General features: G+C 35.7%; 1 protein-coding gene across 1 annotated transcript in view; it reads right to left on the bottom strand.

Moving 5' to 3' along the window:
* DPY19L1 (dpy-19 like C-mannosyltransferase 1) overlaps positions 1-24,116 on the bottom strand; it is a 122,320-nt gene that overhangs the window by 50,786 nt on the left and 47,418 nt on the right. Inside the window, exons 7-9 of the mRNA XM_017502227.2 lie at positions 22,195-22,252; positions 5,151-5,242; positions 1,162-1,261 (exon numbers count right to left, since the gene is read on the bottom strand). Of these exons, the coding sequence (XP_017357716.1) occupies positions 1,162-1,261; positions 5,151-5,242; positions 22,195-22,252 (250 nt within the window). The remainder of the gene's footprint in view (positions 1-1,161; positions 1,262-5,150; positions 5,243-22,194; positions 22,253-24,116) is intronic.

Here is a 24,116-nt window from a genome sequence, read left to right as displayed (position 1 = left end):
CCCACAAGGAGGCAAAAACCTCCACTGACCCTCATCTCCACAAAAAACCAGGCAGTCTCCACTATCAGGAAGCAATGAGAATGCTCCCTTTCCATCCCAAGGGATAAGCAACACACAGTACATTTACAGGGTTGAATTTTAAACAGAGAATCTCAGAGACAATTTTAAACCAGAAACTGATTGAAAATGTCATCAAACTTAGACAAAGGTGTCAACAAGATAAGATCAAAGTAAAAAGTACAAATAGAGCCTATTTTTAAAAATAATGATAAGACCAACTAACCTTACTGATACCTCACTAAGTACCAGGAACTGTGTTAAGAATCATATACATTACTTCATCTGGTCCTATCCACAATCCAATAAAGTAGGTTCTTTTCTTATCTCTTTTTCAGAGATAAGATACTAAGAATCTTAGTTTAGATTCTAAACTAAGAAAAGCTAAGTATTTTAACCAAGTTAAGAGGCTAGTGAATAGAATTAGGACTCAAATCCAAGTCTAACTTCATTTCCCAAGCAAGAGTTTCATTAAAAAGGAACTCTTCAACTGCTTTATACAAATATGACTAATACAATTAAAAAAAATAGTAGGCAGAGAAAAAAAATGAATATGCAATTTACTCCTTCTCTCAACAAGCTACTTCCATTTACAGTGGGAAAGGATACATGGAAAGACAATAGATAAATTTCTAGACTGGTACAGAGAATTTTGTAAGACATGAACTGGTTAGCTATGTATCCTGTAATCCTATTTGTCTATATTCTACGTGCAAGAATGTACATAACTACTCATAAAAGAAACAATTTACGTAAGAGAAATACTACAGCTAAGAGAAATGCTTAAAGTTGCAGTACTAGTCCTCTTTTAAGCACACTAACAATACTGAATAACAAAGATAATCATTCTTACAAATTTGAATTCAATAAACGCAATATGTTAGGAAGTAAATAATGAACAATCATTAATAAATAATCTGACATATTTCTCTGTCCTGAACTTTCTTTTGTTCAACATTTCTAAAAAATATTTTAGGAGAACAGTTTTCCTAGAAAATATTTTAGGAGTTAGAATCATAGAACATCTCTGTTATAATTTTATGCAAATGAGTTCATATAGTCAAATATACTAAGCTTAAAACAGCTTAAAATATAATCACCTACCTGAGTAAGAAGTACAAACTGAGCAAACTGCCAAGGAAGCATGAAAAACACATTGGAAATACAGAGTGCAATCAAGCTTCCTCTATAAAGTTTTGTAGCCCTTGAAAAGATAAAATAAGTAAGTTTAAATACAAGTCTAGCATGGCTCCAAACTGCTGCAAACCAGGATCTCTAAATATATATAATCTGGTTATAATATAACCTAAACATAAAATGAACCAATGGGTTAGAAATTGTACCTCCTGATGCTCAATTACAACAATTTTCTTTGAAAGGTAAATACCCATTATTGCTAATAACACAGAGCGGGGAGGGTGGCTGGCTCAGTATATCTATGGGAATTTTTTTCAAATTTTATTTTGGTGAATCCATGACTAAACATTTAAAAATACTGATTCAATATATTCATTAGTTAGAAAGGCAGAAGATGCCTATGAAAAAATAATAGCATATTCTAAGCGCAAAGCATTATGCAGCCAACTACTGCAAGAATGAGGAATAAGAGCTAAGTGTCTGGGAGAGATTTTATAAGCATGTGAGATAAAAAGTTGGGTCTGGCACATGCAGAAGACAGAAAAGTTAAGGGGAGAAAAAGATACAGGGGCCATTCTGGAGCAATCTTCAGAGACCTCACTTTGGTACCGACTTGTAATTTAGGAGACTTTTTAGGAGAGTGAGATGATTTTATCCTCTAAATATATGAGCCAATGCAAAGCCCTCACACATGTCCATCTTCACAAAAGTGGAGTGTGCATGCTAATATACTGAGGAGATGAAGTGTATGCAACTTGGAGAAAGACATCCTGGTTACGTAAACCTATCTGGAGCATAGAGCACCATCATGAAATGCCTTTCTCCACTTCCACAAGCAACCCTTCTCCAAAGGACATCCCTGTCTGCTATTTTAATCCAACAAAAGTATTTTTAAACTCCAGATAGCCTTTTAATGAGTTACAAAATCGACTTACGGAATAAAACTCGGCATTTAAAAATGCAGATTAGCAGAGTGAAACAGAATATATATGACTATATCCTACTTACAAGGGGCTCTATTCTGTGAAACTTTTGTTTGTTGTGTGCATACATGTATACGTACAGTAAGCCACAGTGTAAAATTTCTTATTTCTTACAGATCATAGTCCAAAAGTTTGAAAGTCACTGTCTAAAATAAAGCATATTTCTACTGCTTTTGAATACTAAATATGATTTTCATTTTTGGGGTAACAGGAGACATTAAGATTTCTGAGCAGAATTTAATACCAATCTGGCAGTTGGGTAAAGAATGTACTGTGGGGAGATAGGAATGAATAGAAAACAAAGAAAATCCCATCGGTGATCAAAACAGCTCTGACCCAAACAACAGAAATGGAAACATAAATATTGCCAAGAACAATCAAGACAATGCGAAGCTGGGCTAGCATTAGGTGACTATATAAACTGAATTTCTAAAAATGCTTAAAATTCAAAATTGGACAAAACCAATTTGTTAAAACCTACCACTAACCTCATTTGTAAATGATTCCTAGCATTAAGAAATAGTCTCTTTCTGGTTTTATAACAGTATCCTCAGCACTGCAGCCTGTATCAACACTGCTCAGCTTCTTCTTGGCTCACCCAAGCCATCACCACCCACCACCTCCCTCTAATGTCACAATGTGCCAACTACAGGTAGAAACCAAGAACTAAAGGAAATGGCTGCTCTTCCAAAGAAGACAATGTCAGTAATAAGGATGAAATATCAGAAGATGAAGATGGCCAACAGAGAGAAGGTTGTTATCCTTCAGAAAAAAGATGTCTGCCAAAACGTCAAGAAAAAAGGATGCGATTTTCCAAGAAAGTTTCCAAGAAAGCAGTTTTCCAAGAAAGCAAAATGAAAATCCACCCTTTCAAGCAACAAGTCACAGCCACACCAGGCAAGCAAGGAGCCATGCCAACCAAGGAGCATAACCAGGAAAGCCATTGCAATCAGAAGTGATGAGGTGCCGATGAAGATGGCACGGAAGATCAAGATGGGATGGATCTGAACCAGTAGTGGTAAAAGCAGCAGCTGCTTCAGCTTCCGATGGCCAGGAATATGAGAAGGGAAATGTCAACCAGAATATAAACAGAGACAGTGAAGAAGGATCTAAAGAAAGGAATGTTCTCTAAAACTTTTCAGCAGGAAGTAAAGATAGGTAAGAAGAGGTGGGTAAGGCTGAAAATGACAATAAGAGGCTAAAGAAAACAAAGAGCTTGCCACAGAAGCACCTGGAGTCAAAAACAGAGAAGAACCCAACAGAAGACAGCCCCTGAAGGCAGGAAACAGCAACTGAAGAGGCCCCATCCTGGCTGGCAAAATAATGGCCTCCAAAAATATCTATGTTCTCATCCCTGTAACCTGTGAACACGTCATGTTGCATGGCAAAGGGGAACTAGGGCTGCAGATGGCATGAAGATGACTAATCACCCAGCCTCACAGTAGGGAGTACAGCCTGGATTATCCAGGTGGGCCCAATGTAACCACAGTGTACTTAAAAGTGGAAGAGAGGCTGAAAAGAAGGTTGGAGTAAACTGACAAAAAAGGACTCAATCCACCACTGCTGGTTTTGAAGACGAAGGAGCCACAAGGCAAGAAATGCAGGCAGCCCCCCAAGAAATACAGGCAGCCTCCAGAAGCTAGAAAAGGCAAGAAAAGTGATTTTCTCCCCTCCCACTCTGCACCTTCAGGAAGAATGTGTACCACCTCCAACACCTTGATTTTAAAACTTTGGAGCTAGAGAACTCCAAGATAATAGATCCAAGTTTGTGGTGACTGGTTTACACAGCAACAGAAAACTAACTCTACCTTCTATGGTACAGAAGGACTAAAGGAAGCAGCACTCAGCCCCCGGAGCAGCATCCCCATGGCTACTCGGGGACAGATCAGATCAGTGAGTGAAAGAAGAATCAAAGGTTTGCTTTCACTGTATTTAAGACAGGGGCAGAGATAGAAAAGCAGGAAGGAACTAGACACTGAGGGCAGTATGCTGTCTGTACTACGATGGAGAAAAAAGCCAAGGCCAAGAATGTGAATGTGGGAAAATAGCATCGGTAGTGGTGAATCAAAGACTCTCATAGCACAACACTTCTTACGGAAATGTTTGCGACGGGACCGTTGCTTAAGGTGCCTCAGAACCAACAGGGCAGAGCTTAAGGTTATGAATTCATAGAGGTTCACCTTAATTGAAGGTGCTAAAGATGCTTTAAACCCTGTAAAGGGAATTTAGGGGACAGCAATAAAGTTGGAGCTACACAGACTTTAAAAAGCTAATGCAAAAACATTACCCATCCCATGATCTATAAAAGGTCTGTCTAAAGACACTATTACATTGGAGACTAAAAGCCATGGATGGTTCTATGCTTGTTGTAATAATCAGAGGGAAATAGATTGCCCAATGGGTTTGGCATAACAGACTTCCACAAAGTTCTTCTAAATTCAGAGGATCACTGAAGGGAGTTATCAGTCTGAGTCATCTTCAGATTTTTATCATGCTTTATTCCATTTTTCTGTAGGCCCCATTTTGTTTCATTTTTACCCTCTGGAGCAAGGCAGCTATATTCAGTGTTTGTTAACAGAAATGGAGGGACGTGTGAATTCTATGAATTATCCTTTGCCCCAAAGGATTGTACCTTACAGGATACACTGTAGCATGACCAGCCTTCACCTTCTTTCTGCTCATTTTCAGGAGGCTATAGTGGTAACAGAAGACTTGAGGAAGTGGAAATGAAAGGAGAAGTGAAAGCAAATTTGCTGTTTCTCAAGCAGTCACTGTGGACCACCAAGAAAAAGGAAGAGGAACAGAAGGCTGATAGAGGAAATGTTTTTGGTAAGTTATACTCTTAAATTATCTCTACTAATAACAGGATCATATTGGCTAATTATTTTATTATGTTGACTTTATTATGGAAGCTTAAGATATTCTAGTTTAAATTATTTAATGCAAAAAGAAATAAGGTTAAGTCAAAGTTACCTGAGAATATGAGTCACAAGCAACATCTGAAGAACAAGGAATGGATATGAGAAGCTTTCACGGAGAGGTGGTGTCCACATTACACGAGTACACTGAAAAAAAATTCATAGTATTAGTATACTTGCTAAATTTACTAAGACAGACATACCAAGTGAAAATTGCTATTTATAAATAAAAGATATTATTTTTTAACAAATAATTTAAACGGTATGTTGTAAAAGAAGCTACTGGACTCTCCATAAACAGCAAAACTGGCATGTGAGAAATATTACTGACAGAGACACACACAACTTAAAATTATATAAAGCATTAACATCATGAATTATCAACAAGAAAATACCAAAAAGAAGCAACTACATCTTAAAAGGAAAGGGAGAGAAGTACCAGCAAGAAAATGTTCCGCCAAATTTTAGAATATTTTGAGTTATTTATCTATTGTTTGTTTTCTTTCCCATGAATTTCAGCAAAAATATCCATAACTAGTATTTGAGAACTCTTTGTAGTTATCAATTTTAACATTTTCAGTCATAGTGCTGCTACAAAGGAATATTCCATTTTTTGTTTTACTTCTATGCCTAAGCTACCCTGGGTTGCAAAATATTTAAAAGTGGTGTAATCAAATTAAATAACAAAAGTCCTTAAATTGTTAAATATAAACCTTTCTGAAAACCTCACTTTGGACATAATTAAGCAATGTACTATTCCAGTTGTAACAATGTCATTTTCCTGTTAATATACTAAATATATTAATAAGTTCAACCTTCCATCGACAAAAAACCACATAGTATTAAATACAACTAATCTGATATTACTAAGTCACACTAAAATAAATCATGTTATCTTTCAGCATAAGCAGGGGTTCCTAAAAGACTCCACAGAATGAAAAAGACCATGTTAGAAATAAGTGTTTCCTATATTTTAGCTCTACCTCAGACTACTGAATATTTCTAGTACTGCTATAGAAAGATTGAGCCAAATTACTCCCCTTTTCTACTAAGCTCACCAACCTCTATGAAACTGACATAGATATCTATTTATGAATGAACTACTCACAAAAGAGAATGCTGAAAACACTGAAAAGGTGTGTTGCTAATGTATACTGTTGTTTCTAGAATGCAGTTTTTAAAAGCTGTTAGTTTATTAGTTTAACTGAAGACTTCAGTATGACTGACAGTAAGATACACGGGCAAACCATGTTTCATTGCCCTTTACCATGCTTTGCAGATAATGTCTTTTACAAATTGAAGGTTTGTGGCAACCCTGCATCAAGCAAGTCTATCAGTGCCATTTTTCCAATAGCATGTGGTCACTTCATGTCTTTGTGTCACATTTTGGTAATTTTTCATAATATTTTACGCTTTTTCATTATTAGTATATCTGTTATGGTGACCTGTGATCAGTAATCTCTGATATTACTATTGTAATTGCTTTAGGTGCCTTGAACCATGTCCAATAAGATGGGAAACTTAATGGATAAATGTGTGTATTCTAACTGCTCCACCAATCAGACACTCTCCCATCTCTCTCTCTCCCATTAGGCCTCCAAATTCCCGGAGATATAACAATATTAAAATTAGGAAAATTAATAAGTTTACAAGGGCCTCTAAGTGTTCAATTAAAAGAGTTGTTCATCTCTCACTTTAAGTCAAAGGCTAGAAATGTTTAAGCTTAGTGAAGAAGGCATGTCAAAAGCTAGGCCTCTTATGCCTGCCTAGCAGATAGGAATGCAATAGCAAAATTATCAAAGAAAATTAAAAGTGAAACAACCTTATTGCTGATATGCAGATAGTTTTAATGTTCTGGATAGAAGCTCAAACCAGCCACATTTCTTTAAGTCAAAGCCTAATCCAGAGCAAGATCCTCTCTTCAATTTTATGAAGGCTGAGATAAGTGAGAAAACTGCAGAAGAAAAGTCTGAACAAGCAAAGGTTGGTTTACGAGGCTTAAGGAAAAAAACCCGTCTCCATAAAATAAAAGTACAAGATAAAACAGCAATGCTGATGTAGAAAGTGCAAGATTTAGCTATGATAACTGATGAAGGTGGCTGCACTAAACAAAAAATTTCAGTGCAGATGAAAAAGCCTTCTATTGGAAGAAGATGCCATCTAGGACTTTCCCAGTTAGAGGGAAGTCAACGCCTGGCTTCAAAACATCAAAGGACAGGTTGACTCTCTTGTTAGGAACTAACGCAACCAGTGACTAAATTGAAGGCAATATTCACTGATCATTTTAAAAATCCTAGGACCTATAAGAATTACACTTAATTGACTCTGCATGTGATCTACAAATGTAACAACAAAGCCTGGATGACAGCACATTTGTTTTAGCAAGATTGACTGGATATTTTAAGCTCATTCTTAAGACCTACTGCTCAGACAAAAAGATTCTTTTCAAAATCTTATTGCTCATTGACAATGTGCTTGGTCACACAAGTACTCTGGTGAAGATGGACGAGGTGATTAATGTTGCTTTCATGCCTGATAACACAGCATCTATTCTGCAGCCCATGAAGCAAAGAGTCATTTCAACTTTCAAGCCTTATTTAAAAGATATGTTTCCTAAGGCTCTAGCTGCCATAGTGATTCCTCTGATGAGTTTGGGCAAATAAAATGTAAATCTTCTGGAATGGATTAACTACTTCGGATGCCATTAGAAACATTCTGATTTATAGGAGGAGGTTAAAATATCATCATTAATAGAATTTTGGAAGAAGTTTATTTCAACCCTCATGGGAGACTCAGGTGGGCTCAAGGCTTTAGTAGAGGGAGTAACTGCAGATGTGATGGAAATGGCAAGATAGCTAGAATTAGAAGTGGAGCCTGAAGATGTGAATGAATTATTGTAATCTCATAACACTGTAAGGATGAGGAGTTGCTTCTTAAATGAGCAAACAGAGTGGTTTCCTGAAATGGAATCTCCTAATGGTGAAGATAGTGTAAACACTGTTGAAATGACAACAAAGGGTTTAGAATATGACACAAATTTAGTTGCTAAAGCAGTGGCAGGGTTTGAGAGGACGGACTCTAATTTTGAAAGTTCTACTGTGGGTAAAATGCTATCAAACAGTATCACATGCTACAGAGGAATCTTTCATTAAAGAAAGAATCAATCAATGCAGGAAACTTCACTGTTATCTTATTTTAAGAAACAGCCATAGCCATCTCAATCGTCAGCAACCACCACCTTGATCTGTCAGCAGCCGTCAACATCTTCTATGCCTAAGCTACCCTGGGTTGCAAAATATTTATAAGTAGTGTAATCAAAGGCAAGACCCTTTACCTGGACAACTTGCTGAAGGTTCAGATGATCATTAGTAGCTTATTTATTGATTAATTTATTTAGAGATGAAGTTTCGCTCTGCCACCCAGGCTGGAGTGCAGTGGCGCAATCTTGCTTGCTGCAGCCTCTGCCTCCTGGGCTCAGTCAATTCTCCTGCCTCAGCCTCCTCAGTAGCTGGGACTATAGGGAGGCGCCCGCCACCACAACCAGCTAATTTTTTTTTTTTTTTTGTATTTTTAATAGAGACAGGGTTTCACCATGTTGACCAGGCTGGTCTTGAACTCCTGACTTCTGGTGATCTGCCTGCCTCAGCCTCCCAAAGTGCTGGGATTAGCAACTTATTTTTAAATTAAGGTATGTACATTGTTTTTTAGACATAAAGCTATTTCACACTTAATAGACTATAGTATAGTGTAAACATAAGTTCTGTATGCACTAGAAAACCAAAAAAATTGTATGACTTGATTTATTACAATATTCACTTTATTGCAGTGGTCTGGAATACAGTGCAACAAAAACCTGCAATATCTCTGAAGTATGCCTGTGTGACCAAAATTTGTAAAGCCATCATTATCTGTTCAAAAACAACTATTCAAACAAGTATTCAAACTATGTAATATACAACTTGAGAATTTTCTTCATACAGACTGTTTCCCCATATCTGTTATCCAAATCTGAATGATGTTATCATCTCTCAGAAATTCATTTCATTTAATAGCTGAAATCACTCAGTTCACCAAAACTGAATTAACATCCTTTGAAAGCAGGGACAAGAAAACTGAGTAACAGGACTGTAATGAAGAGCAAGGTCTTTTCCGTCCCAAATTCTGAGTACATGAATTCAAATGTCCCTGAAAGTACTTTCTATTATTTCTCCAGTAACACCATGTGCTTTACTAGATCTGGTACAAATATAATTGCCATCCAGATGACCCCATATAATTTGAAAATAGTGAACAGATTTGGTTTAGTCATGCCTTAAGTTTCAACAAGTAAATATTTTTTCTTTATCTTTAATTTTAAATGTAAAATAAAAAATAGTGTGACAGTTTAAAATGCCAATGCTTTTTTAAAGGCATTATTTTGAAATTTGAGAATTAGAGGAAATATACATGTAAACTGTTTCAAAAGGGATATATAAATGTCTGTTGTCCCTACAAGAAATCCATTTATTGTGAAAATAAATTCAATAAAAATCTTATGCTGAATAAACTGCTATCACCTAGTATATAATTTTAGCACACATTTCATAACACTTATTTTATTGTATAACATAATACTGTGTATATGCTGATAACAACAGGTTTTCATTTTCTGCTTAATATTTTTTAATCATTTACTCAAGAATCAATAACTAAGGTCTCTCAAGACAGCTTAATTTTCCAATCTCTATTTTGAAACTATTAACTTATAATATTGGAAATACAGCACTATCTAATGGATTTATTTTTATAACTTCAAAATAAATAGAAGTATAACTGACTGGTTAGTTATAAAATGGTTAGTATCAAATAGATCATGTTTAAGATTTATTCCAAGAGTTTTTACTAGAGTTGCTATTTGCTGGATCAATCCTAACCCGTTATTATAAAGTTTAGGTTTAAAACAAATTACCCACCTCTAACTGCTGCTTTTCTATACTGATTATACTATTGCTTTATATTGTTTTAATATTAACTATAATAATGTTTTAAACACTATATTTATGAGTGCTTCCTTAAAAGATTGCTGGTACCATGAAGGTTGGGCTACCTCTCTTCAGAGAATGTTACAGCTGTTAATAATCCTGCTATCCACAGAGTAACCATAAAAATGCTAGGTTTAAGAGACATGGCTTGAACATCTTCTGTATGACATTACTTAGGGCAGTTCCATTGTTTAGGAAGATCTTTAGCTTGGAGTAGGTTTTGTGCAACTTAGGGTACTATATCTTGATAATGAGTAAGCCAGTTGCTTTCTTGAAGTTTTGGTCTATTTTTGTACCATACATGGATGGAGTATTTCTTAACCAAAATGCTGAGAACAGAAGTGTTTTGGATTTTTGATTTTTTCAAATTTTGGAATATTTGCATTTTCCTTACTGATTGAGCGCCTATAATCCAAAAAAACAAAATCTGAAAATCCCCAATGAAAATTTCCTTTGAAGGTCATGTTGGTACTCAAAAAGTTTTGGACTTTGGTGTATTTCAGACTTCAGGTTTTCAGATTACAGATGCACAGCCTGTACTGATAAGCTGCTCAATTAATCAGTTATATATTTCAATCTGAATGTATAATATAATTTTGGCTCACACAGGGTTTAATGTGTCAGTGATATGTAAATGCTATTTTAAACTTTACTTTCTTTATAAAGATTTCTGCTGGTTGTATGAGAGAAAACATCGATCTGTTTGTCTCTGAAAATCTAAGATATCAGTATATCCTGTCCTAAATTTACAAAAAACCTCTGTGAAAGCAGCCCATTTTGTCAAAAAAACAGTGAGAATACTCCCATGTCTCCATCCATTGTTGCAATGACTCAAACTTGACCATTGCTTACTCATCTAAAATAGAAAATATATCCAGCAAGATGTTATCAATACCGACTCTACTACCTTTATCACGTGGTTATAGACTACACTTCTCAAAGTTATCAACATAACCAAATTATGACTACAAAATGAAAGCATTTGTCAAGATATAAAGGCAACAGAACTAAAAACAGAAACAAATGATTCAAATTGCACTACCAAAATGATAATACAATGTGGAGAAATAAAAATAATTCAGGTTACTTCGAATTGTTTAACTTTTATACTGACTACACTGCCTTAGTAGAATATACTCTTAGGAGAAAAATAACTAGAGAAATACTGAACCATACTTTGTAGGTTTGTTATTGATAATGACATTAGTGTAGTAACTCTGAAATTATTTTGTGTGCATTACAGAATAATTTGTTTCTGGAATCTTTTTGGTGTTTGAAGCGTTCAGACACCAATGAGATATATTAAAAGGGCAGAAAATAGTATCAAAATCATAAAATGTCTAGAGATTAATAAAATATGTGGAAAACATAAAACATTGCTGAGAGAAATTAAAAGAGATGAATATAAATCTATGTTTATGGATTGAAGGATTTAGTATATTCAGGATGTCCATTCTCTCTAAATTGATCCAGAGATCCATACACAACCAGCAGCATGTTTATGTGTTGAAAGAGGGGGGAGTAGTGACAAGCCGATTCTAAAATTTATAGGGAAACACAAAGGACCTGGAATAGCTACGGCAATGCTGAGGAAGAACAAGGTTGGAGATCTTCACTATGAGATATCAAACTTATAAAGTTACAGAATTTAAGGCAGTATGATACTGGTTTGAAGACAAACAGACAAACAATGTAATTGAGAGTGTAGAAACAAATCCAAAAACATACAGTCACTTAATTTATGACACAAAGCCCACCACAATTCAGCAAGGAAAGAACTTCCTTTTTAACAAATGGTACTAGGTTAATTGGACATCCTATTTGGGGTGGGGCAGGGGAGGAAAGAATCTTGAACCTATTTCATACTGTACACAAGATTCTAGACATATTATAAACAAAAATGTGAAATCTACACCAAGATTTTCCCTTATATTTTCTTAAAGTTTCTAAAATATGAGAAAATCTTTATGACCTACAGTAGGCAAAGATTTTTTAATCAGACACAAAAAGGACTAAACATAAGAGACCGATAAATAGAACTTCATAATAAGTAAGAACTTCTTCATCAAAAAAATCCAAAAAGATCTGTGTACAAGATAAAAATCACAAAACCCACAACGATGAAAAGGCAGGTCATGAGTGGTGAGAAGGTACTTGCAGAACATATATTCTACAAAGAATCCCACAGAATTGACAAAGAGTTCCCATATATGAATAAAGGAAATAACCCAAGTATTTTTTTAACGGGTAAAGACTTAGGTATCAAACAAAAGAGACTATCTAAATCAGATAAGCCATATTAAAAAGTGCTCAATATCATTACTCATGAGGAAAATGCAAATTAAACCCATAAGAAGATATCATTTCACTCAGAATGACCATAATTAGGAGGACTGCCAATGTCAAGCACTGACAAGGATGTATTGATAGAAGAAACTGGAATTCTTGCACATTGTCAGTGGGAGTGAAAACCAGTACAAGCACTTTGGAAAACAATGTGGATACATATCACAGACACATGTTGACAAAAAGACATCAGACACAAGAAAGTATGACTCCACTTATATGAAAACCCCAAATAGGCAAAACTAATCAATAGTGATAGAGATAGGAGGGCGGCTACCTGTTTTGAAGGATGGGGGCGGATACAGATTGCACAGGAACAGAGGTAAGCCTATTTGAGGGCTTGAAATAGTCTATACATTGACCTAGTTCCTGGATACAAGATTATATATAAATATAAAAATCCACTGAGCAGTTAAAATATGCAAATCTTAATGTATGAAAATTATATATCATTAAAATGTGGAGAAACTACTATTGGCCAAATTTGTAACAATGGGAACATCAAAAAGAATTGCGATGGATTGTAAAACATTGAATAAGTAAAAAAAAGAACCTATGCATATATAGTAAAAGAAAATGGCAGGAGAGGGGATTTGTCTTTATAGAACACCATTAAATATAGATGAAATGGCAGAATTGGAAAATTACCATTTGCAAGGGCTAATGTAATAACTAATTCTGGCAAGGATCATCAATGGACGCATAATCAGTTGGTAAATGTTATAGGGGAAGAGGATATTCATGGTTTCTCAAAGTATCATCCCACATTTCACTTATTCATTAAAAGGAAAAGGGGCATCTTTATAATAGAGAAATGTGACAGACACCACCTTAACCATGTGATTTAACTTAGTAAACCAATAATGAAACAAATTGGTCTTATATGCCTCCAGATGTAATGCAAAGAATAAGATGTAATACAACATCATATATGCCATACTCTTCATTAAAATGTCTAATCTGGCTGGGCGTGATAGCTTACACCTGTAATCCCAACACTTTGGAAGGCAGAGGCAGACAGATTACTTGAGGTCAGGAGTTCAAGACCAACCTGGTCAACATGGTGAAACCCCGTCTCTAATAAAAATATAAAAATAAGCCGGGCATGGTAGCACAAACCTGTAGTCCCAGCTACTCATGAGGCTGAGGTATGAGAATCGCTTCAACCTGGGAGGCAGAGGCTACAGTGAGCCAAAATGGTGCCACTGCATTCTAGCCTGGGCAACCAAGTGAGGCTCTGTCTCAGAATAAAATAAAATAAAAATCTGAATCTATTATTGAGGAAACAGCCAGACAAATCCAAATTAATCAGACCACTACAAAATAGACTCCTCAAAAATGTTAATGCCATGAAAAAAACAAAAAAAAGAGAAACTGTTCGAGATAAACTTTTCTAAACGACAACTCAGATTCTGGATCCAAAATAAAAGCATCAAAAAGAATAAGCAATGAAAATGAGAATATGGACTATATTAAGATATTGCATAATTATTGGTGTTAAATTTCTCATGTATGATAACAGTATTATGATTATGTAGGAGAATGTCCCTGCTTTTAGGCAATATACACTAAAGTATTTAGGGGTGAGATACATCATGTCTGCAACTCATTTTCAACGGGATTAGAAAAATGTCTGTGTCAGTGTTTGTATAAGAGAGACAGCAAACCTGTCAAAATATTAAAACTGGTAAATGAAAGTGAATCTAGAGCATTTCTGTAAGTTTAAATTTGTTCAAAATAAAAAGCTGGAGAAAATAAACAACAGTAGAGAAAAATGCACTTTTCTTGTACTGCCTTTTTAGTACCAGATTTACAGTGGAACTAGATATAGTCCAAGCCAAGATATAAAACAGCTCTGCTGTCACACCTGGGAACAACTGCATAATTTAGGTAAGGACCTGCCATAGGCAGAGAGTCTTTGCTGAAACCAAACAACTTCTAACAATATAAACAAGAACCTGAAAAAGCTACAAACACAAAAATGAGTATTTTTTGTGAAAGCTACCCCACCCACAACCTGGGATGGGGACGGACACACACACACACACACACACACATGAATCTGGCAAAGAGGAGTAGGGGAGAGTCAGAGCTCAGAGAGCAAGATCACAATCTCGCACAGTGCTTAGGTTTAGGTTCCAGGGCCTTGCCACAGCTGAATCTGGAGATGGATTAAAAATAACTAAAAAACTGAAAACTAACCCCTTCCCAATGTAAAGAGTGGTTACGATCAAAGGAATCATCCTCTGAGTTGAGCACCTGGAAAGTTGGGGATTAAAAAAAGAAAAAGGAGATCACTGTAATTCACTTGCAACTTGAAGTAAACTAAAACAAATTAAAACTATACTATACTACTGGCCTGCTTGGCAGGGCTTCATGTGAGATCCCAATTCTGTGCCTCTTCCTACGTGCTTGACATAAAAGAAGACGTTCCTTTCTAGGCAAATTGAGGCAAAAATGATTATCTAGTTCACCCTTTATCATTCTTTTACAGAAATCATCTTGCATAAAATAAAAAGCTATGAGATATGCAAAGTAGCAAGACAATATGACCCATAATCACGGGGAAAAAACAGTCAATGGAGTTAAAGTCCCAGATAATGTAGCTGTTGGCATTAGAAAACAGACTTTAAAATAACTACAATTATTAGATTTTAAAATGTATAGGAAAATATTAGTAAGATGAATGAAGAGACAGGAAATTTCAACAAAAAAATGGACGCTCTAGGAAAAAATGTAAATTCTAAGAATAAATGAAGGAAGAAAAGGAAAGAGAGAGGGAGGGAGGGAAGGAGGGAAGAAATGAAGGCAAAAAGGGAGGGAGGAAGGGAGAGAGGAAGGGAGCATGGGAGAGAGGGAGGGAGGGGAAAAGTTTACCAGATAAAGATAATTGCAGACTTCATGCATCGGAATAAAGCATCCATCAACTCCTAGACATGGCAGGAAAAAATACCAAAAGGGAGGAATAGAGAGAGAAAAAAAATGGGGAAAAAGAGAAACAGAGTTTAGTCTGTGAGACAGTATTTTTAAAAAGCTGAACATACAAGTAATTAGACTCCTCAAAGGAGAAGAGAGAAGAATGGGGAAAATAAAGTATTTTAAAAAAAGAAATTAGCTAGAAATTTTCCAAAACTGATTAAAAATAAAAACCAACACACAAAACAAAAGTGTTCAATGCACAAAGCACGTCTAGGTTCACTACCATCAAACCAACAAAAACCAAATATTAATGAAAATCTTTGAACAACCAGAGAAAAGGCACATTACACTCAGAAGAACAGCAATAAGAATTATGGCTGACTTCTAATCAAATGGTGGAAGCCAGAAGACAATGAAATGGCATCTTTAAAGTGCTGAAAGGTGAAGCTACCAACCTATAATTCTTATTAACCAAACAGATACTTGAAAAAATGAAGGCAAGATAACATTTTTAGACAGACAAAAACTAAGGGACTTATTGGCAGATCTTTATCACAATGCTAAATAAAATTCTTAAAACTGAAGAGAAATTATGCCAGATAGAAATATAGATCTGCAGGAAGAAATTAAGAACACCATTGAGATGCAAAGTGAAATGCCCAGTTGTTAAGGATGACTAGGAATTAATTAGGCACAGGTCGAGATGAGTGGGGCAGTATACAAGGCATAGGAAAAGAGCATGGGCAAAGGCCTTGAGGAGGGAAAAGAAATAGTACCTTCCGGGGACTGGAGAAAGAAGGGCCAACAAGGCTGAAGCAAAACAAACAAAGGTAGCCTGAAGAGTGATGTGAGACAAAACCAGAAATCCAGCTGGGGCAAGGTCATAAAAGATGTTGTAGGCTGCTTTTCTACTGCAGACTGCTTTTCAAATTTACATCAGCAGATACGCTGCTAAGATTAACACTGTTTTTACTGAACTTCTCAAGTTACTGTAAGTTTAATCAACAAGTTCACAAACCCACAGACATACCAGTGAATAGCCTTCATTAAATTATACATCTTGTACTTACACTAGTTCCCAAATTCACGTAAATCATCTCACTCTAATGCTCATCATTTTCCAGTGGCATTCCATTCACTCCAAACAGACCCTACAATGACATACAGAAATCTGCTCCCACTCTATCCCACCTCCCATTATTAGCTGTCTGACCTTATCTGCTATTACTCTCTGCTCCTCCTTGCTGCTGCCCAAATAAGCCAATTATTCTCCTGCTTTAAGGCAGAAGATTATCCCACATTCACATGATTGTCCTCAAGGATAGCAGTCTTTGTTTTACTTACACATCTCAAGCATTGAAAAGTACTGGATGTAGAGCAGTCCAAAACCTTACCAACACTGGAAAGAAAGGGAGAAAGAATGAAAGAAAAACAAAGAGGTCCATAAATTGTCAAGAAAAGGTCTCTGCACCTTTCATTTGCAAAAGATAAATTATAGGGATGTCTTTTTTGAAATGCTACTCCCCTACCTAAGAGTTTCGTGTTTGAAGAGATTAATGGGGAATCAGGAAACTTGTAATCCTCTCTCTCTGCAAAAAGATCTGCAATATTGATCTGGGTAATGATTTCTTGGATAAGACTGCAAAAGCACAGGCAAGGAAAGCAAAAATAGCCCATTAAAATTGCATCACACTAAAATGCTTCTGCACAGCAAAGGATATAATTAACAGAGTGTAGAGTCAACCCATGGATTGGGAGAAAATATCTGCAAACCATACCTCTGATAAAAAAAAACCAATATTCAAAATATCTAAGGTACTCAAATAATATCAAGAAAACAATTTTTAAAATGGGCAACAAATCTGAAGTCACTCCTCAAAAGGAAAGATATAAATGGCTAACAGATATATGAAAAAAATGCTCAGCTTCTCAAATCATAGAGGAAATTCAAATTAAAACCACAATGAGATATCAACCCACACCTGTTAGAATCAATATTATCAAAAAAGACACATGATACGTGCTAGACAGGATGTGGAAAAAAGGCAACTCTTGCACACTGCTGATGCGAGTGTAAATTTATACAGTCATTCTAGAAAACCATGTTAATAGAACTGGCAATCCTACTTCAGAGTATATATCCAAAGGGACTAAAATCAGTATGTCAGAGATATCTGCACTCCCATATTGACTGCAGCATTATTCACAATAGCCAAGATATGGAAGCAACCCTAAGTGTCCATCAAGAGATTAATGAATAAAGAAAATGTGCTTTACATATGCAATGGAATATGACATAGCCTTAAAAAAAGAAGATTATGTCATTTGAGACACGATGAATGGAAATAGAAGATACTATACTAAGTGAAATAAACCAAACACAGGAAGGCAAATACTATGATCTCAATTATATGTGGAATCTAAGAGTCAATCTCATAGAAACAGAGAACAGAAAGCAGTTACCAGAGGCTTAAGGGAGAGATGGGTAAAGGGGTGATGCTGACCCAAAGACATAGTACCAAGTTAGGCAGGAGGAGTATGTTTTAATGGCCTATTGCTGTTTGGTGAATACAGTTAATAATAATGTACTGCATACTTCAAAATTGCTGAAATTTTGAGATTTTTAGCATTCTCACCACAAAAAATGCTAAGTTGGTGAGGGAATAGATATGAAAAAAATGCCAAGCTGGTGAGGGAATAGATATGTTAATTTGCTTGACTGAATCTTTCTACAATGTATACATAAATCTAAACATCACATTGTATACAATTATTTGTGAGTTAAAATAAATAAATTTTTAAAAATTTAAATAAATAAAATCATCTCCCTCCTGGGTAACCTTGAGCCAATCACTTAATGTTTTAGTGCTTCCATTTTTATGATATTGGGATATTTACTATGTATCTACCCTATAAGAATATTATAAGGATTAATGAGATTGTTTTCAAAGTATTCTAAGAATTCTTTTCCAAATCTTATATAAATGGCATAACTATGTCAATAATTAGGAACATGTATGTTTATAGTTTAATCTCAGAGTTCATTGCAAAAAATAAGAAATATGGGTCAGAAACACATTGTGGGTCACAAAAATGGGTTAATTAGACATGAACCTCAAGGCAATCCTTCCATTTACTCTGAATTGCTTTTTTAAAAAGTATCTATTTTTAAAAAATACAAAGTAGGGAATTTCCTCTTCATATGTGCACATCTTTATATATGTGAGCATATTTTACATAAAACAGCATCAATCTTGCTTAGTAATAACTTTTTTTATCTTACCATGAAAAAGCTAAACAATCCTATTTCACAAAAAGAATTTCTAACAGTCAAAAAATTGGAGAAAAATACTATATTCAGGTTTTCCTTAATACACATCTATGTGCTTTTCAATCAGCATACCAAAACCATGCACCATCAACACACACTGTGTGCATCTTGTACAAGAAAACATTTTAAAGGAAAAATGAAATTGCTAGCTTTCATCTTTGCAGAAATTCTCAATTGTGACGGAATGAATATTAAAGAAGCTTGATCAATGAAAGTATCTGCATAGTTTTGATTATAAAATGTATATCCTCAATATTACTGATCATTATTATGATCCCTTTTATTGAACTTTCACAAGTTTCAGATTTAAAGGCTTTAAATTCCTGTTTTAAATAATTTATTTAATAATCAAGCTATTCATGCTGCACATTTTATAACTAGTTTGTTCAGGCAAAATTTTTCCCTTGTAAACCATATGAGGAAAAAAAAATTTTTTAAAAGTAAAAAACGCATTTAGTACAGAGGAAACTAAATAATGGAAATAGAACTTAAACCCAAGTAACAATTCGCAACTATTCTCTGTAACATAAACCAATCCCTCGTAAGATCAAAGTAACTCTCCTAAGAAAGTAAGGTATCAATTAGTAACCCAATTAGTAACTAGCATTTCCAGTGAGTAATGCCCTATAAAAGCCCACTAAATACACAAATAGGTACTACTAGAGTAGATATTTTTGTCCATAGAGGAAGTATATACTTAAAAATCAGAAAAAATAAAGCCTGAAAATCTCATTACCTGAAAACCAAAATACATTGAGTTCTCACCAATATTTTACCCAAACGTGCAGTTTATAGTCTCAATGTTAATATGACACAAAAAGGTCACTTTTCTACCCAAAAACTATCTGTATTTTCACATGTAATTTTACATGTAAGTAAAATTATCTAGACTATTTCGGTAAAACCAAAATTCTAATTCTAGTGACATTCACTTTATCTTTTCCTAAAAAAGCGATGTCTAAGCATCCTTTTCAGCTACACCAAGTAGCTGAAAAGTATCAAAAAGACAATTCATCAGCCTGAAAAGACAACTGAATAGTCTGAAATCCATTGTTGGAATTTAAAAAAACTTTGTAAGGAAGATGTTCATGCCATATGAGTATCAAAATTATAAGAAAATACAAAACTAAGAATTAAAAAACTTTGTATACACAGAGGGTAGCACAACAGACCTTTGCACTTTACAAACAGTGGTCTTCCTAGTGGTCTAGGTTCCAAAATTTTGAATAATCGCTTTCCTCTAACACCTTATTGCTAACACACAATGCTTCTTTCTTCCATTATTAAATGTTTATTTCCCCATTTCTTAGGTCATGCTCACAGAATCTGTGGTTAAAAGTTTTAAAGTGGACCGGGCGTGATGGCTCACGCTTATAATCCCAGCACTTTGGGAGGCTGAGGCGGGTGGATCACAACATCAAGAAATCGAGACCATCCTGGTCAACATGGTGACACCCCATCTCTACTAAAAAAAAAAATACAAAAATTAGCTGGGCATGGTGGCGCACACCTGTAGTCCCAGCTACTTGGGAGGCTGATGCAGGAGAAGTGATTGAACCCAGGAGGCAGAGGTTGCGGTGAGCCCAGATAGCCCATTGCACTCCAGCCTGGGTAACAAGAATGAAACTCCGTCTCAAAACAAAAAAAATTTTAAAGTGTTTCATCATCCACACCATCACAATGTGCTGGATCCACAGTCAGGAAAAGCTACATCTTTTTTTTTTTTTAAACACATACCACACCAATTAACTGATGTCATGTTGCAACCAGTTGTCAAATACTCTAGCTTTACATTTCTGGGATTCTAAATACTAATACCATATTAGCAAAATATCCATTAGTAACTTGCTGACTAAAAAGAAGTCCAGCATTGACTCTGTATCATGCTTGGAGATGACAACTCTTACAGCACATGGTAAAACATGCATATTCAGCTGGGCGCGGTGGCTCACGCCTGTAATCCCAGCACTTTGGGAGGCCGAGGAGGGTGGATCACGAGGTCAAGAGATCACGACCATCCTGGTCAACATGGTGAAACCCCGTCTCTTCTAAAAAAAATACAAAAAATTAGCTGGGCATGGTGGTGTGTGCCTGTAATCCCAGCTACTCAGGAGGCTGAGGCAGGAGAATTGCCTGAACCCAGGAGGCAGAGGTTGCGGTGAGCCGAGATCACGCCATTGCACTCCAGCCTGGGTAACAAGAGCGAAACTCCGTCCTAAAAAAAAAAAAAACAAAAAACAAAAAAAAAAAACATGCATATTCAAATACTGCAGGCGCTGAGTGTATAACATGCATGGAAGGACAAAGTCACTTCATATAAAGCCAGTTGACCTTTATTCTTTTCTCCCTCAAACAAAATTTACCATGAAAGAAATCTAGACAGTGATGTATTACTAGAAATTCATTTACAACTATGATTAATCCAGAAAAAAGAAATCATTGATACCCTGAATTTATATTAGAATTTAAACTAAGTAACAGTAATAATACAAGCTAACAACTATACAGCAGCTAACATGTGCTAAACATTGTTCTAGGCATTTACACATATGAATACATTTAGTCTCTGCAATAATCCTATGAGGTAGGTAACGTCATTATTTCCATTTACAAAAAGGAAACTAAAGCAACGAGAGATTAAATTACTTGCTCAGGTCACACAGACACTAAATGGCAGTCAGAATTTGAACCTGCATAACCTGGATCCAGAGTCTATATTCTTTACAATGTTGTTCTCTTTAGAAAGCCCTTGAGTACTTTTTGCAAGAAATGCTCAAATATTTTGCAAAAAGTACTTAAAATATCAAATGTTAATGCATTGAAATAAGAATATACTGTCTAGCTCCTGCAACAAAAAGTTATCCCCACAAAAGAAAGTTATACTGATTACCAGCTTACTTCTATTATTCCTAAAACATGAGCTTTCACAGTTTTAACATTATACAAAGAATTGATACTTGAGACTAAACGTGGTGGCTTACACCTGTAATCCCAACACTTTTGGAGACCAAGGCAGGAGGATCGCTTGAGGACAGGAATTTGAGACTGGCCTGGGCAAAATAATAAGATCCCATCTCTATAAAAATTTTTAAAAATTAGCTGAGTGTGGTGATAAGCATCTGTAGTCCCAGCTATTCTGGAATCTGAGACAGGAATATCACTTGAGCCCAGGAGTTTGAGGCTGTAGTGAACTATGATCATACCACTGCACTCCACACTGGGCAACAAAAAGAGAGACCCTGCCTCAAAAAAAAAAAAAAAAAAAAAAATTTAAATTTATACAGACTCCACTATTTCATCAAATTACTAAGCCTTATATCACATAAAAAGCATAATGGTCATGAAAAGTTAAAGTGAATGCTAGTGTTTAAATTTTGAATCAAAATAAGATCAAACATTTAAAGAATGCCATTATAGATTAAATTTAAAGAAGAAAACTGTATTTCCCGGAGTAATTCTGAGAATAGTTTTTGATTACCTACCTCTCCATGATTGAAAAAGAAGCACAACACTGTAACCAGGCCTCCTAATCGACTGCCACTGGAAAAAAAGATAAGAAAACATAACTCAAATAACAAAAATTCAGGTCAATCCTAATAAAAACCTTAAAATACATAACATCATAGCCTCTGGTATTAGAAAAGATTTTAGTCACACTAAAACTCTCCTATGCTTATTTACAAAATAGTTTATTCCCTTCAAAGTATAATTAGTCAAAATAACCTTTTTTCATTTTTAAAAAATCATTTGCTATCTTTAAAATGCATAGACTCAGAAAAGCATGCAAACTGAAAGGGAATAAAAAATTCTTACTAATCATATTACTGTACACCATGCAACTTGATTTTTCTTTATATTTTCTTTAGTACTTCATATTTACTTGTGTCTTTTTAGCATTTCTCAAACTATTTTCCTTGGGACAGATGATATACATTAGGAAAAGGGGTGAGAAAGATGGGCAAGAAAAGGGATCCATGGTCATAAGGATGGAAAACCCCACACTGGCTATCTGTTCCTAGAAATTCACAAGGCACTTCCACACATTAAAGATTTAATTCTGTATTTCCCAAACCCAGTCCCCAAGCTACTTTTCTACAGAATACACTTGAGGAATACCAGTTTATAGATAAAGTTTTATGTTTTACTTGTTTTCAAAAAACTGGAATAGAACACAAATATCAAAATATGACAATCAGACATATAATTCTATGTAAGAAATTATAATGGTATAATCTGGTAGTTCTAACAATTAACCTTCATTTGCTCAGGTAAGAGTGTAATATGCTCCCTACTGCCCCCCAAGTCTGGGTAGGGGACATAAGGCTATGTTTAAGTTTATTTCATCATGTTCTCCATTTTTACTCTTGAGGTTTTCTTACTCATTTTAGCTCAAGCCGCTTTCTCATTATTCTACCCAAATATCCTTCCTTCTTTTTCTCTAAGTATAGGTATACCACAGATAGGTCAGAGAGGAAACAAAGAACCAGATGGTATAGGCATCAAAGGCCTTGTATTTACTCTTGCAATGTATGAATGAGGGAAAGTGGAAGAGATGGATGCAATGGCCAGCAGGGATAATCCACATAGGGAATATCCAGAAGGAGGCAGGTAGGGCTAGGACTCCAGCACAGGTTGCCTATTTGCCTTGGGAAAAGAGAAGGTGGAAGACTGACAGCATATTTAGTGGCAAGTATTTTGTGGCGTTTTCATGTTCCCCACAGAGTAGAAGACACAGCTACTTGCTGCCAGAGAGAAAAGATGGCAGCATTAAAGGTCTGAGGAAAGAGAGAAATGTCTGGAATACCACTCACATTTCAGGAGAGTGTTAACTAAGGAAAACACAAGTGCTGCTGGGATATCTTAAGGAAATAATTGAGGCTGCAGAACACAAATCTATAGGGTCACTAATCCTAAGACTGTGATTTTGCCTATCAATGATCACCACAGAAAGCACAAATGAGGCTGGCAGTGACGGCTCATGCCTGTAGTCCCAGCACTTTGGGAGGTTGAGGTGGGTAGATCACAAGGTTAGGAGTTCAAGACCAGCTTGGCCAACATGGTGAAACCCCATCTCTACTAAAAATACAAAAATTAGCCAGGCATGGGTTGGGCACCTGTAATCCCAGCTGCTTGGGAGGCTGAGACAGGAGAATCACTTGAGCCCTGGAGGCAGAGGTTGCAGTGAACCAAGATCAAGCCGTTGCAGTGAACCAAGATCAATCCACTGCACTCCAGCCTGGGCAACAGAGCAAGATCCATCAAAGAGAAAGAGCGAGAGAAAGAGAGAAAGAAAAAAAAAAGCAAGGAAAGAAAGAGAAAGAGAAAGAAAGAAAGAAAAAGAAAGAGGAAAGGAAGGAAGGAAGGAAGGAAGGAAGGAAGGAAAGAAAAGAAAGAAAGAAAGAAG

Source organism: Cebus imitator, unplaced genomic scaffold, assembly GCF_001604975.1.
Source record: "Cebus imitator isolate Cc_AM_T3 unplaced genomic scaffold, Cebus_imitator-1.0 Scaffold294, whole genome shotgun sequence".
In the NCBI taxonomy this organism is placed as follows: Eukaryota; Metazoa; Chordata; class Mammalia; order Primates; family Cebidae; genus Cebus; species Cebus imitator.
The sequence above is the reverse complement of the archived record's forward strand: the minus strand, read 5'-3'. Positions and strand labels throughout refer to the sequence as shown.